The following is a 15,163-nucleotide window of genomic DNA, read 5'->3' on the forward strand; positions in this document are numbered from 1 at the left end:
CTGCAGCTGGGGCTTAGAGACTACCAACCTGCCCCTGCCTTTAGAGAAGGAGACATAACTGTCATACCTGTAGGATATTTACACTCCTGCTCTAGTGTAAGGTAGATGGGTAAAGAGGTAAATGGAAGAGGAAAGGCAGGCAGAGCTTAGTTCCAAGAAGTCATCAACAGGACAATGCCATTTTTTCCAATAAGGATTTAGGTTTGATAAATTGATATTCCCACCACAACGGTAAACATTTGCACATTCATATCTACAGACGTCACCCTGACGATGACACACTAGACTAGAGAAAATAATACTACATGCCTGCACGGAACGGTCAGGTCCAAGAGCTTTGGATTGTTGGGACAAATTGTAAGTTCCGTTCATTGTGACCCAGTTGAGAAAATAACCTAATTCCAGCTCTGAACGAGAGGGAGGAGGAGGATACTGCCTGGAACTTGGCTGTTGAAGGCTGGGCTAGTGTTAGGGCTAAGGGAGGTTTCTGCAACCGAAAACATTTTGCAACAAAAACAAGTGTTTCTCATTGGACTAGTTCAGGTTAGCCCCTCCCAGTTTTAGTCGTTTTTCTTCTGTTTGGTGCCTACCTAGTGAACATGACCCTGCTATCTGGCCCCTAGGGCAGGAACCTGCAGTGTAATCACGGCCCTGGACAAATTACAGGCAGAGGGCCGCAGATAATTTGGGTTCAACCCAGGGCTGAGGGAGAGGTTGTCCATTAAACTAATATTCTTAAGTCATGGAGCGCATTCCAGCGCACAGCGTCAACACTCTGCAACCCAGTGAGGTCTGATTATTCCAGGCATTTTAAGTGTCCAGGCACAGCGGCCCCTCTATTTTTTGTTACGAAAAAGCTTTCAGCAGGCAAATAATAACAGTATTACAGTTTGAGTCGCCTGTTAATACATTTTTTAGATACGCAGCGAGAGAGGAATTTAACTACAGTTCAAAGGTGCTGTCAATGGCTCCCGCAATGTTTTGTAGAACAACAAGAAGGGCACGATGAGGGACAGTACCGTGTGTGTGTGCATATCTGTCAGCCAGTGAGTTCATGTTAGTGTAAAGTGTAATGGAAATCTATTACGCGTTGCAGAACCCAACTGTAATCTTGCCCGCCGTTGAAATGAGGCCTCTTCCATCTTTCAGAGAAACAACTTAAGTGGGAGAAATAAAATAAAAATAGACCACTCAGGGCCGATTACAGTGATTTTAATGTTTTTTAAGTTTGGGGTTGACCTGAAGAATCATGAAAGTTTTCTGAGCCATTACCCACCCATACAGAGCCAGAAACCAAAGACTTCTCTCCATGTAAAACAAAGGTCATCACAAGGGTGATATAGTCCACATTAATAATACAGCAGGCCTATATACACAGCTAATTGTGCTTTTCTTCACAGTCCTTTACCGACAGTCATATCCCACTGCAATAACAAGACAATGTCTGAAACCAAACCAAGACTGCCCAGGCAGACTACTCTGCACCACAATTTGGACAAACACGCACATACAGCTGTGACGTAACTGACCTGGTTGATGGAGTTGGCGGTGCAGGAGGCGAGTCCTGTCCCGAGGGATGCCAGGAAGAAGGTGGCAGGGTCAAAGGGTACTGGAGCCATGGCAAAACCAGCTGCTGCCGTCCACACTACTAATGCTGAAACAACCAGACAACAATATCAACATCATACCTACACACAAGCAACATGCATGCTTATCATCCTTGAATACCCAACATAATTTCCATATCAATTATAGGCCTACAGCTTTGGGCAATTACTTGCAGAACAGTACCAGGAATGCAAACTGGTGAGTTCCCAAAAAGGTGACAAGGAAACACTAGAAACAATTCTGTGTAAACTGCTAAAAAGTTTGCTTATTTTCAGAGTGGGGTTGTCACGATACCAACCTTTTACTAACGATGTGATACCAGGTCAAGTATCACGATACTGTGTTCTATACGTTCTGCACGTGTGCTACACAAAAACCTGTCCCTCATATTCACACCTCTACTCAATACAACACATTGAATGGGATACTGCAGAAAATGGCCGATTTGCTAATATCCAAAGGTCCACCTGTGATTTGGCAGGAGGAATATATCAAGGAATAGAAATGCATAATGATCTGCATTCTCATTGTGGCAGTAAGGGGGAGAAAACACTATATGAAACCATATTTAGTAGGGCTGGGAATTGCCAGGGACCTCATGACACGACATTATCACAATTCTGTGATTTTATTGCGATTCGATGTTCCAAACATATTGCTCACCATATGTCTACTGCAGAGGGACAAGAGAGAGCCATGAGAAAACAATTTTTTTATCAGTCATGGAAATAAAAGTGCTGAAAACAAATCAGCTCCTATTTAAAAAGAAGATGGAGAACAAGCTATGAAGGAAAAATACTGGAGTTTTGGTGCAGGTACAGCCAACTAGCGCAAAAATAATATTGCGATATTGTCAAAAGGATACATCGTCAAAAATAATATCCCGATATGTAACTGTATCGATTCCCCCCCCCCCCCAATCACTAGCCTACTCTTCAGACAACTTTACACACATAGCTTACACACTCTTGCTCTCACACACAGGCACAGAGACACACTCACACCACTCTTTTTCTCCATTCCCCCCTTCACACACAGCTCCCAAATGTTAGGCACCAAATAGAATTTAAGTAACACCAGAAAAAAATAGATTGATTTTTTTATTCATTGATTAGGCATATGCATCCTACCTTTGAAGATATTGTATAAAGAACTAATTCTGATATATCTGACATCACACTCTGAACTGTTTGATATTCCCATTGAAGGACGCGTAGGGATTAATTCTGTGCTCAGTCAATCATTTCAATACGAGAAACATACCCCACCACACCAAACTTATTTTCTTAGGATCTACACGATTCATGTGGACGACCTATTTTGAAATCAAAATGGCGGATATCGCCGGAAAGTGACGAGTTTGCATCCCTGAGTATATGCAAATGATACAAGTTCCCATCTTTGTGAAAGGCGAAGCAATACCCTAGGCCAAATTGTGCCTATCCTTGACAGAAAATAAGAAATGCTTTCATACATGTTCCTTCGGTTTTATGGACAAAAAAAATAAAAAATACCTTTAATCATAATACTGTCAATGCTTGCTAAAGCTTGATCACTCAGCAATTAAGACTTGAGTTTAGTTACCGAGTAGTCTGGTGTGTTTAGCCTAGTCCTTGCCATACCATACCTGTGAGTTTGATTTTGGCAAGTTTGGCGTACACATCCGGAAGCTCAGCCAGGTCCACCTTGAGCTCCTTCCACTGCCTCTCCAGCCGAGCCTCCCTGGCTTCATCCGACTCCACCTGCACATGGGGCACCTCTAACATCTCAGTCCCAGACCCAGCTGCACTGGATACAGCCTTTGTCTGTGGTGGTGACACAGTCTTGCTGGAGGTAGGTTTCAACACAGCAAGTATCTCCTGTGCAGCCACAGTCGAGACAGGACTTGAGACAGGTGTTGCAGTCACATTTGTGGTTGTGGTCTCTGGCTGTGGTGGAGATGGTGTGACATCGGTGACCATAGGCACATGGTCGATGGTTGGGACCTGCTGGATCTGACTGTCATCACGATTGTCCTCGAGGACGGTCAAGATGGCTGTCTGCTTAGGTTTAGCTCTCTGATAGAGGGCATTGTTACTCCTCATCACATACTGGGGAGAGGGTGGTAGAGCAGATAGCGTGTGTGAAGATAAAGGTGGTCTGTCATTGGCACACATGTAACACATTTAGCTAGTCGTTCTCTTATTTTTTATCAATAAGTGGCGGCTGCCCATGACGTAGCCTATACGGCTGCAATTATAAAATAGCTAATCCTGTCTACATGTCCTGACATTACCTGGTACAAATAGGTAAACTAGGCTACATGAGCATGGACTGAGAAGTCAATTGGTATGATAGGGCACAATCTAAGGACAGAATGTTGTCCATCACTCACGTAACAGCGTTGTTGTTGACTGCTAATATGGGCTGCATGTGACTTACCTGGCGCTTCAAGAAGTTGAGGTGCTGAAACGTCATCCATTGTGATGGGTCTCTCCTTGGCATCTGGATGAGGCTGCGAGCACTCTGGTGATTTCTAATGGCATTTCTACCTAATAGTTTCTGGTTCACACTCACACCAACCAGACCTAAAACACAAAGAAATACTAAACAAACCTGTTCATAATCATTACAACAACAATGGCGTGAAGATGCATCATCTGGCTACACGATTTCCATTGTTCAGGACTTGCTAGAAAGTAATTAATGCTTCTCTGTTATAACAGTGTTATTGCTGACAGGCTAGCCCAATAATGGACTAAAGGAGCCTAACGTTACTCCTTATAGTCCAAGGACCTTACATGTTTTGTTTAAAGGCGAATTGTCTCTGGAAGAAATATGAACTCCGTAAGGCAATCAAAGTGGCAAAACATCAATATTGAGACAAAGTGGAGTTGCAACTCAACAGCTCAGACAGGAGACACATGAGGCAGGGACTCCAGACAACCCCGGCTTATAAAGGGAAAGCCAGCCACATCTCGAACACCGACGCCTCACTTCCGGACAAGCGAAACACTGAGCCGCCGACGTGGTCCGCCGCTCACAAGGACTGTGTGCTCCCGATCTCTGTAGCCGACGTACTGTAAGTAAGACATTTAAGAGTGTTAACCCTCGCAAGGCTGCCGGCCCAGACGGCATCCCTAGCCGCGTCCACAGAGTATGTGCAGACCAGCTGGCTGGAGTGTTTAGGGACATTCAATCTCTCAGTCTGTTGTCCCCACTTGCTTCAAGATGTCCACCATCGTTCCTGTACCCAAGAAAGCGAAGGTAAATAAACGAAATAACTAACTATCACCCCGTAGCACTCATTTCTGTAATCATGAAGTGCTTTGAGAGCCTAGTTAAGGACCATATCACCTCCATCTTACCTAGATCAACTACAATTTCCATACCGCCCCAACAGGTCCACGTAGTACGCAACCGCCATTGCACTGCACACTGCCCAAACCCACGTGGACAAAAGGAATACCTATGTAAGAATGCAGTTAATCTACTGCAATTTAGCCTTCAACAGCATAGTGCCCTCCAAGCTCATCACTAAGCTCAGGGCCCAGGGTCTGAACCCCTCCCTGTGCAACTGGGTCCTGGACTTCCTGACAGGCCGAGCCCATGTGGTGAAGGTAGGCAACAACACCTCCGCCACGCTGATCCTCAACAAGGAGGCTAGAGAACTACCGATATGGATCATTTAGGGCCGATGCCGATTTTTTGGGGTCAAGGAAACCGATGGACAATATTTTAGGCCAATATTCAATATCATTACATTTGAAAATGTTGAAGACAAACATTTCCCAGACAGCCATGTATGCATTAACGCATCAATTTTCAAATCAAACAATACATTTTACTTTGTTTTTACCAAACTACATAATGGTAATAATTTTATTTGAATGATAAATCTATTGATAAACTGGGTAAATTAAGATGGCATGAGAACTATGAGAACTAGCTCAATGGCGATTACATTTTCTACCAAGCCATACATGTGCAGAATATCTAACAAGAGCGAGGGTAGGAAAAAAATATGAAACGACGATGCACGTTCTGTCTGAATGACTCAAATCTGCTCATAGATTGTGAAAGCACACACGCACACTGATCTACAGCTTTCTTGGTCCATAAACATGCAAAAAGAGTCTTACTCAAATGTTATTTACCACATGCGCCGAATAAAACTGGTGTAGACTTTACAGTGAAATGCTTGCTTCCGAACCATTCCCAACGATGCAGGTTAAATTAAAATAATATAAATGCAACAATTTCATCGATTTTCCTGACTTACAGTTCATGAGGAAATCAGTCAATTGAAATAAATAAATTAGGCCCTAATCTATGGATTTCACAAATGAGAATACAGATATGCATCTGTTGGTCACAGATACCTTAAAAGAAATGGGCCTCAGGATCTCGTCACGGTATTTCTGTGCATTCAATTTGCATTCGATAAAATGCAATTGTGTTCGTTATCCGTAGCTTATGCCTGCCCATACCATAACCCCAACACCACCATGGGGCACTCTGTTCACAACGTTGAAATCAGTAAACCGCTCGCCCACACGACGGCATACACGTGGTCGGCAGTTGAGAGGCCGGTTGGACATACTGACAAATCCTCGAAAACAACGTTGGAGGCGGCTTATGGTAGAGAAATGCAACAGCTCCGTTGAACATTCCTGCAGTCAGCATGCCAATTGCAAGCTGCCTCAAAACATCTGATGCATTGTGTTGTGTGACAAAACTGCACATTTTGAGTGGCCTTTTATTGTCCCCAGCACAAGGTGCACCTGTGTAATGATCATGCTGTTTAATCAGCTATGTCATATGCCACACCTGTCAGGTGGATGGATTATCTTGGCAAAGGAGAAATGCTCAATAACAGGGATGTAAACAAATTTGTGACAAATTTGATAGAAATAAGCTTTTTGTGCCTATGGACAATTTCTAGGATCTTTTACTTCAGCTCATGAAACATGCGACCAACACATGTTGCGTGTACACACATATACCGTACATATCACAAAAGTATGTGGACTCTCCTTCAAATTAGTAGATTTGGCTATTTCAGCCACACCCGTTGCTGACAGGTGAATAGATTCGAGCACACAGCCATGCAATCTCCATAGACAAACATTGGCAGTAGAATGGCTCATACTGAAGAGCTCTGTGACTTTCAAGGTGGCACCGTCATAGGATGCCACCTTTCCAACAAGTCAGTTCGTCAAATTTCTGCCCTGCTAGAGCTGCCCCGGTCAACTGTAAGTGCTGTTATTGTGTAATGGGAGCAACAACGGCTCAGCCGCGAAGTGGTAGGCCACACAAGCTCACAGAATGGGACCGCCGAGTGCTGAAGCACCTACCGCGTAAAAACGCCCGTACTCGGTTGCAACACTCACTACAGAGTTCCAAACTGCCTCTGGAAGCAAAGTCAGCACAATAACTATTCTTCAGGACATTCATGAAAAGGGTTTCCATGGCTGAGCAGCCGCACACAAGCCTAAGATCACCATGCACAATGCCAAGCGTCGGCTGGAGTGGTGTAAAACTTGCCGCAATTGGACTCTGGAGCAGTGGAAACGTGTTCTCTGGAGTGATGAATCACGCTTCACCATCTGGCAGTCCGATGGACGAACCTGGGTTTGGCGGATGCCTAGAGAACGCTACCTGCCCGACTGCATAGTGTCAACTGTAAAGTTTGGTGGAGGAGGAATAATAGTCTGGGGCTGTTTTTCATGGTTCGGGCTAGGCCCCTTAGTTCCAGTGAAGGGAAATCTTTACGCTACAGCATACAATTACATTCTAGACGCTTCTGTCCTTCAAACTTTGAGGCAACAATTTGGAGAAGGCCCTCTCCTGTTTCAGCATGACAATGCCACAGTGCACAAACATCTAGTGAAAAGCCTTCCCAGAAGAGTGGAGGCTGTTATAGCAGCAAAGGGGGGACCAAATCTATATTAATGCCCATGATTTTAGAATGAGATGTTCGACAAGCAGGTGTCCACATACTTTTGGTCATGTATCGTACACACACATACATACATAGTAACTAATACGAGAAATAAAAACACACAAGAATGGAGCTACAGTGGGGGAAAAAAGTATTTAGTCAGCCACCAATTGTGCAAGTTCTCCCACTTAAAAAGATGAGAGGCCTGTAATTTTCATCATAGGTACACATCAACTATGACAGACAAAATGAGGGAAAAAATCCAGAAAATCACATTGTAGGATTTTTTATGAATTTATTTGCAAATTATGGTGGAAAATAAGTATTTGGTCAATAACAAAAGTTTCTCAATACTTTGTTATATACCCTTTGTTGGCAATGACACAGGTCAAACGTTTTCTGTAAGTCTTCACAAGGTTTTCACACACGGTTACTGGTATTTTGGCCCATTCCTCCATGCAGATCTCCTCTAGAGCAGTGATGTTTTGGGGCTGTCGCTGGGCAATACGGACTTTCAACTCCCTCCAAAGATTTTCTATGAGGTTGAGATCTGGAGACTGGCTAGGCCACTCCAGGACCTTGAAATGCTTCTTACGAAGCCACTCCTTCGTTGCCCGGGCGGTGTGTTTGGGATCATTGTCATGCTGAAAGACCCAGCCACGTTTCATCTTCAATGCCCTTGCTGATGGAAGGAGGTTTTCACTCAAAATCTCACGATACATGGCCCCATTAATTATTTCCTTTACACAGATCAGTCGTCCTGGTCCCTTTGCAGAAAAACAGCCCCAAAGCATGATGTTTCCACCCCCATGCTTCACAGTAGGTATGGTGTTCTTTGGATGCAACTCATCATTCTTTGTCCTCCAAACACGACGAGTTGAGTTTTTACCAAAAAGTTCTATTTTGGTTTCATCTGACCATATGACATTCTCCCAATCCTCTTCTGGATCATCCAAATGCACTCTAGCAAACTTCAGACGGGCCTGGACAGGTACTGGCTTAAGCAGGGGGACACGTCTGGCACTGCAGGATTTGAGTCCCTGGCGGCGTAGTGTGTTACTGATGGTAGGCTTTGTTACTTTGGTCCCAGCTCTCTAGGTCCCCCCGTGTGGTTCTGGGATTTTTGCTCACCGTTCTTGTGATCATTTTGACCCCACGGGTGAGATCTTGCGTGGAGCCCCAGATCAAGGGAGATTATCAGTGGTCTTGTATGTCTTCCATTTCCTAATAATTGCTCCCACAGTTGATTTCTTCAAACCAAGCTGCTTACCTATTGCAGATTTAGTCTTCCCAGCCTGGTGCAGGTCTACAATTTTGTTTCTGGTGTCCTTTGACAGCTCTTTGGTCTTGGCCATAGTGGAGTTTGGAGTGTGACTGTTTGAGGTTGTGGACAGGTGTCTTTTATACTGATAACAAGTTCAAACAGGTGCCATTAATACAGGTAAGAGGGCAGAGGAGCCTCTTAAAGAAGTTACAGGTCTGTGAGAGCCAGAAATCTTGCTTGTTTGTAGGTGACCAAATACTTATTTTCCACCATAATTTGCAAATAAATTCATTAAAAATCCTACAATGTGACTTTCTGGAGAAAAAAAATCTCAGTTTGTCTGTCATAGTTGACGTGTACCTATGATGAAAATTACAGGCCTCTCATCTTTTTAAGTGGGAGAACTTGCACAATTGGTGGTTGACTAAATACTTTTTTTCCCCCACTGTATATACAGGGAGTATCAGTACCAGATCAATGTTTAGGGGTATGAGGTATTTGAAGTAGATATGTACATGAAGGCAGGGTAAAGTGACTAGGCATCCGGATAGATAAGAGTAAAATAAAGAACAGAGTAGCAGCAGCAAATGATGAGTGTAAAAGTGTGTGTGTGCGTTTGGTCAGTATGCGTGTGATGTGTACATGTGAATGTGTGAGGGTTTTGTGTGGGAGTAACAGTATAGTGTGTGGGAGTGAGTGTGTATATGGTGTTTATATAAAGTATACTAGTGAGTGTGCGTAGGGTCAGTGCAGATAGTTCGGGTACCATTAATTTACTATTTAGCAGTCTGGCTATTTATCAGTCTTATGGCTTGGGGGTAGAAGCTGTCTAAGAGCCTGTTAGTCCGAGAGCCGATGCTCCGGTACTGTTTGCCGGACGGTAGCAGAGTGAACAGTCTATGACGGGTGGCTGAAGTGGGCTTTCCTCTGACACCGCCTGATATAGAGGTCCTGGATGGCAGGGAGCTCAGCCCCAGTGATGTACTGGGCTGTCCGCACCACCTTCTGAAGCGCTTTGCGGTCAAGGGCAGTGCAGTTGTCATACCAAGCGGTGAGGCAGTCAGTCAAGATGCTCTCAATGGTGCAGCTGTATAACTATTTGAGGATCTGAGGGCCCATTCAAAATCTTTTCAGCCTCCTGAGGGGGAAGAGGCGCTTCCATGACTTCTTCACAACTGTGCGGGGGTGTGTGTGGACCATGTTAAGTCTTTAGTGATGTGGAACCTAAACCTATTGCCAACCTTTAAAACAATTCATTTTTTCCCTATTATGACAATCCCTATTATCTGACTATCAACTGTCAATTTACGGAGACGATTGCGACTGGTCAGATCAGTACAACAGTAAATAGCTAACGTTACACTGCAAGTCAGACGGCTCGTTACCGAAAATGGTGCATGTTAAAAATAATAACCAGCTAACGTTAGCTAGCTATGTTGGCTATTAGCTCATATCTGACATCTTAGCACCAAGTTCACCTAACCAGCTAGCTAGCATAATGGCTAATATAGCTGGCTAGTTAACACCACAGGTGAAAGGGTTAGTTATTGTAATCTTTGCTAACAGGTCACATAGCTATTTGCTTAGCTATTTGCATACATGTCCGGACACGTCGACACAAGCTTTGTTTTTAGTGACTTAACTAAACAAATATTTGCAACAGGAGTTCAATTTTGGTCACTGTGCCAATTAATTCATTTCGCAATACTTCACATTTCTGTTGGAGAATGAGTTAGTTTGAGGCTTGCTGCTGCTGATTTTCCCAGATAGACATTCCTCAGCATTGTGCAGTACTCGTGGTACAGGCGGTGAGTGGTGGCTGGCATAGCAGCAGTTTTGCTATATAGAGGGACTATCGGCAAAGACCATAGAGAAAGGCTGAGAGCCGATAGACTAGAAAAGGCTAATATCAGCCCGATATATAAACTTGGCCGATTATCGGTCGTTGTCTAACAGGGGTGCGTGCTCAGCCCCTTCACTCCATGTTCTCCCATGACTGGGTGGCCACGCATGTCTCTGACTCAATCATCAAGTTTGCTGACGACAACAGTGGTAGGACTGATGACCAACAATGACGAGACAGCATACAGGGAAGATGTGAGTGCCTTGGCGGAGTGGTGCCAGGAAAACAACCCCTCCCTCAACATCAACAAAACGAGGGAGCTGATCGTGGACAACAGGAGACAGCAGAGAGAGCACGCCCCCATCCACAGGGCCGCAGTTGAGAGGGTCAAAAGATTCAAGTTCCTTGGCATAAACATCACTGACGACCTGAAATGGTCCCTTCACAAATGGTGTGGTAAAGAAGGTGCAATAGCTCCTCTTCAACCTCAGGAGGCTGACAAAATTCCAGTGCCCTGAACCTCAGACGCCTTAGCCGCACCTCTGGCCGTGTCTAGACATGACATTTCATGCAGCTTTAGTATTCTGATCATAGAGTTCTGATCACGGAATTCCGAACGAGTCATGCCTCTACACCTACATTTAAATGTATCTACCGTGTCCACAGTGTGTCCGGATTCCCTTTTCACGCGCTATATTCAAAATGCCAGTATGCATTCTACAAATGGTGGAATAGGCAAAATATGATAACGCAGTAACAACTGATGGCAGTAGCTAACTACTGTAGCTAACTAACCAGCTAACCTCTGTAGCTAGCCAGCAAGCAACGCTAAAAGGATTGCAAACGGGTTAGCATAAGTCCAGCCCAACAAAAAATTGTTTTTCTAAACATTAGCTAGCTGGCTAGCATTTATGAGGCCAGCAAACACGTTCCTCACACGTTAGGATCGCATTTCCTCCAACGTTATAATGAAAAGGTGCCTCTCGATCCCAAAACACCAGTTTTCTGGAGACCACCGGGAGGAGTGCTGATGACGTTGCCCACTGTAGCTTCCACTGTAGCTTTCGGTAGCCTAATTGCGTCCAGACTGAGGAGAAATCCGCACACAATGCATCCATGACTACCTCTCCTAAAGTGGTCAGCCAGATCTGAACACAATCAGACCACAAAGCGACTTTTGTGTGTCTAGACTTGTCTTTTCAATGTGATCTTCGTATTCTGATAGCAGAATGTAAGTGTCAAGTGTAGACACGACCTTAGAGACCGCTGTACATAGTAATTGAATACTGGTCACTTTAATAATGTTTGCATACCGTTTTACCTACTTTATATGTATACACCGTATTATAGTCATGGCTAATCCTATATAACTACTGTTATACACACATTTTCTATCCACATACTGTCTATACACACCATTCACATAATTTATATTATTTGTATTCCGGAAGCTAATTTCCTGCAATTCTATTCATTTTGCTATGGGGTTTTGTACTGTGTATTTATATACTGTATTCTCGACATAGCTCAATCTAATATGTCTACTACTTTACATTGTATTTTAGTTATACTGTTTATACACACCGCATATTTACTTATATACTGGATTCTTGACATACAGTGGGGAGAACAAGTATTTGATACACTGCCGACTTTGCAGGTTTTCCTACTTACAAAGCATGTAGAGGTCTGTAATTTTTATCATAGGTACACTTCAACTGTGAGAGACGGAATCTAAAACAAAAATCCTGAAAATCACATTGTATGATTTTTAAGTAATTAATTTGCATTTTATTGCATGACATAAGTATTTGATACATCAGAAAAGCAGAACTTAATATTTGGTACAGAAACCGTTGTTTGCAATTACAGAGATCATACGTTTCCTGTAGGTCTTGACCAGGTTTACACACACTGCAGCAGGGATTTTGGCCCACTCCTCCATACAGACCTTCTCCAGATACTTCAGGTTTCGGGGCTGTCGCTGGGCAATATGGACTTTCAGCTCCCTCCAAAGATTTTCTATTGGGTTCAGGTCTGGAGACTGGCTAGGCCACTCTAGGACCTTGAGATGCTTCTTACGGAGCCACTCCTTAGTTGCCCTGGTTGTGTGTTTCGGGTCGTTGTCATGCTGGAAGACCCAGCCACGACCCATCTTCAATGCTCTTACTGAGGGAAGGAGGTTGTTGGTCAAGATCTCGCGATACATGGCCCCATCCATCCTCCCCTCAATACGGTGCAGTCGTCCTGTCCCCTTTGCAGAAAAGCATCCCCAAAGAATGATGTTTCCACCTCCATGCTTCATGGTTGGGATGGTGTTCTTGGGGTTGTACTCATCCTTCTTCTTACTCCAAACACGGCGAGTGGAGTTTAGACCAAAAAGCTCTATTTTTGTCTCATCAGACCACATGACCTTCTCCCATTCCTCCTCTGGATCATCCAGATGGTCATTGGCAAACTTCAGACGGGCCTGGACATGCGCTGGCTTGAGCAGGGGGACCTTGCGTGCGCTGCAGGATTTTAATCCATGACGGCGTAGTGTGTTACTAATGGTTTTCTTTGAGACTGTGGTCCCAGCTCTCTTCAGGTCATTGACCAGGTCCTGCCGTGTAGTTCTGGGCTGATCCCTCACCTTCCTCATGATCATTGATGCCCCACGAGGTGAGATCTTGCATGGAGCCCCAGACCGAGGGTGATTGACCGTTATCTTGAACTTCTTCCATTTTCTAATAATTGCGCCAACAGTTGTTGCCTTCTCACCAAGCTGCTTGCCTATTGTCCTGTAGCCCATCCTAGCCTTGTGCAGGTCTACAATTTTATCCCTAATGTCCTTACACAGCTCTCTGGTCTTGGCCATTGTGGAGAGGTTGGAGTCTGTTTGATTGAGTGTGTGGACAGGTGTCTTTTATACAGGTAATGAGTTCAAACAGGTGCAGTTAATACAGGTAATGAGTGGAGAACAGGAGGGCTTCTTAAAGAAAAACTAACAGGTCTGTGAGAGCCAGAATGCTTACTGGTTGGTAGGTGATCAAATACTTATGTCATGCAATAACATGCAAATTAATTACTTAAAAATCATACAATGTGATTCAGGATTTTTGTTTTAGATTCAGTCTCTCACAGTTGAAGTGTACCTATGATAAAAGTTACAGACCTCTACATGCTTTGTAAGTAGGAAAACCTGCAAAATCAGCGGTGTATCAAATACTTGTTCTCCCCACTGTAGCTCTCTAATATATTAACTGCTGTACATATAATTCCTAGTAGCCTATATCTTGTGTAAATTCATCCGGTGTAGATACATAGAGTCCATTTGGATTACTATTACAGTGCTATTTGGGTTGATTGGATTCGTAGTGACATTTTTTTAAATGGATTAGTTGTGTACCTGTTTGACATTTTACTGCATTGTTAGGAGCTTGTAACATAGCTAAACTTTTCGCTGCACCCGCTATAACATCTGCTAAACTGTAAGTGACCAATAAAGGTTGATTTCAAAAAGCCAAATATTTAAAAAGGTGTGTAGTAATTTAACCTTTAACTTTTGAAAATTATTTCTCGCTGATATGAAAGATACGTTCCTTGTTTCCCAAACCGTACCGCAACGATGCGTGTTAACGTTTAGACCAAGCATCCGGGCTCTTAACAAAACTCCCATGGTCAGAATATACTATTGTTAATGGGGTATCGAGTTACTGACAGCCTAGCTAACATCAGCAAGTTGTTATGGTGCTAGCATTAGCGAGCTAGTCTGCAAAGTGTAATTGACGGGTTTGTTGCTGGCACTGCAACACTACACAATGTGTATGGCGATATGCCAAATGACTAGATGAATCCAGATTTATTCGAGAGAAGATTGGCTGGATTAAAAATAAGGTCATACAGCATTGCTGTTAAATAAAGGTTAACATACCGGTACGTAGCTAACATTTATCATGCTAGCTTACCTAACCGAGCAAACCTGTTTATTTTTGACCCGCAAAAGCAGAATAATTTACATTCAATACGGGTGCATCTGAACGATAAGCACATTATCTATGTGTTTACCTGTGAGTACGCTACATGTCGATTTGTACATGTTTTTGTAGCATAAAGCCGGTTCCCTTATGTCCTCTTCACATGTAGCAAGTCGCCATTTTGACCTCGTCTGAGCGTGGGAATCACTTCCGGTGAGACAGACAGCGCAAGAGTATTTCAGATGCCTCTTTTGAACCCAAAATCAGTGAAAGTCATACGTGCACCTTGGCAAACACAACACAGGTATGTGACACTGGCAGGTGTTATAACATTCGACAGAGACAAACATGGTTCTCATATAGCACATCTAGTCATTTTCTTTTTTATTACTAAGTAGTGGCTGCCCATGATAGCCTATATCAGGTTGAAATGATGTGCATGTCCTGACCTGCATGATCTTATGGCACAAATATGCCCACTAGATTACATGGGCCTTGCCTGAAAAAGAGCACACCATTGACAACAGTTAACAGGAATTCCAACACAGGTAAAAGGGGAAACATACATT

At 43.6% G+C, this 15,163-nt stretch overlaps 1 protein-coding gene across 2 annotated transcripts in view; it reads right to left on the reverse strand.

Annotated features, from left to right (window-relative positions):
* Positions 1 to 14,781, reverse strand: part of cox10 (cytochrome c oxidase assembly factor heme A:farnesyltransferase COX10) — a 92,399-nt gene extending 77,618 nt beyond the window's left edge. For both annotated transcript variants that reach the window (XR_014609853.1, XM_084141757.1), the window contains exons 1-4: positions 14,686 to 14,781; positions 4,030 to 4,175; positions 3,236 to 3,698; positions 1,530 to 1,654 (exon numbers count right to left, since the gene is read on the reverse strand). Coding sequence is in view for 1 of the 2 variants with exons in the window: in XM_084141757.1 (XP_083997883.1) it covers positions 1,530 to 1,654; positions 3,236 to 3,698; positions 4,030 to 4,175; positions 14,686 to 14,716 (765 nt within the window). In the remaining variant the exon portion in view is untranslated. The remainder of the gene's footprint in view (positions 1 to 1,529; positions 1,655 to 3,235; positions 3,699 to 4,029; positions 4,176 to 14,685) is intronic.
* Between the last annotated feature and the right edge of the window lie 382 nt (positions 14,782 to 15,163).

Source organism: Coregonus lavaretus (genome assembly GCF_964263955.1).
Source record: "Coregonus lavaretus genome assembly, chromosome: 25".
NCBI classification, from domain to species: domain Eukaryota; kingdom Metazoa; phylum Chordata; class Actinopteri; order Salmoniformes; family Salmonidae; genus Coregonus; species Coregonus lavaretus.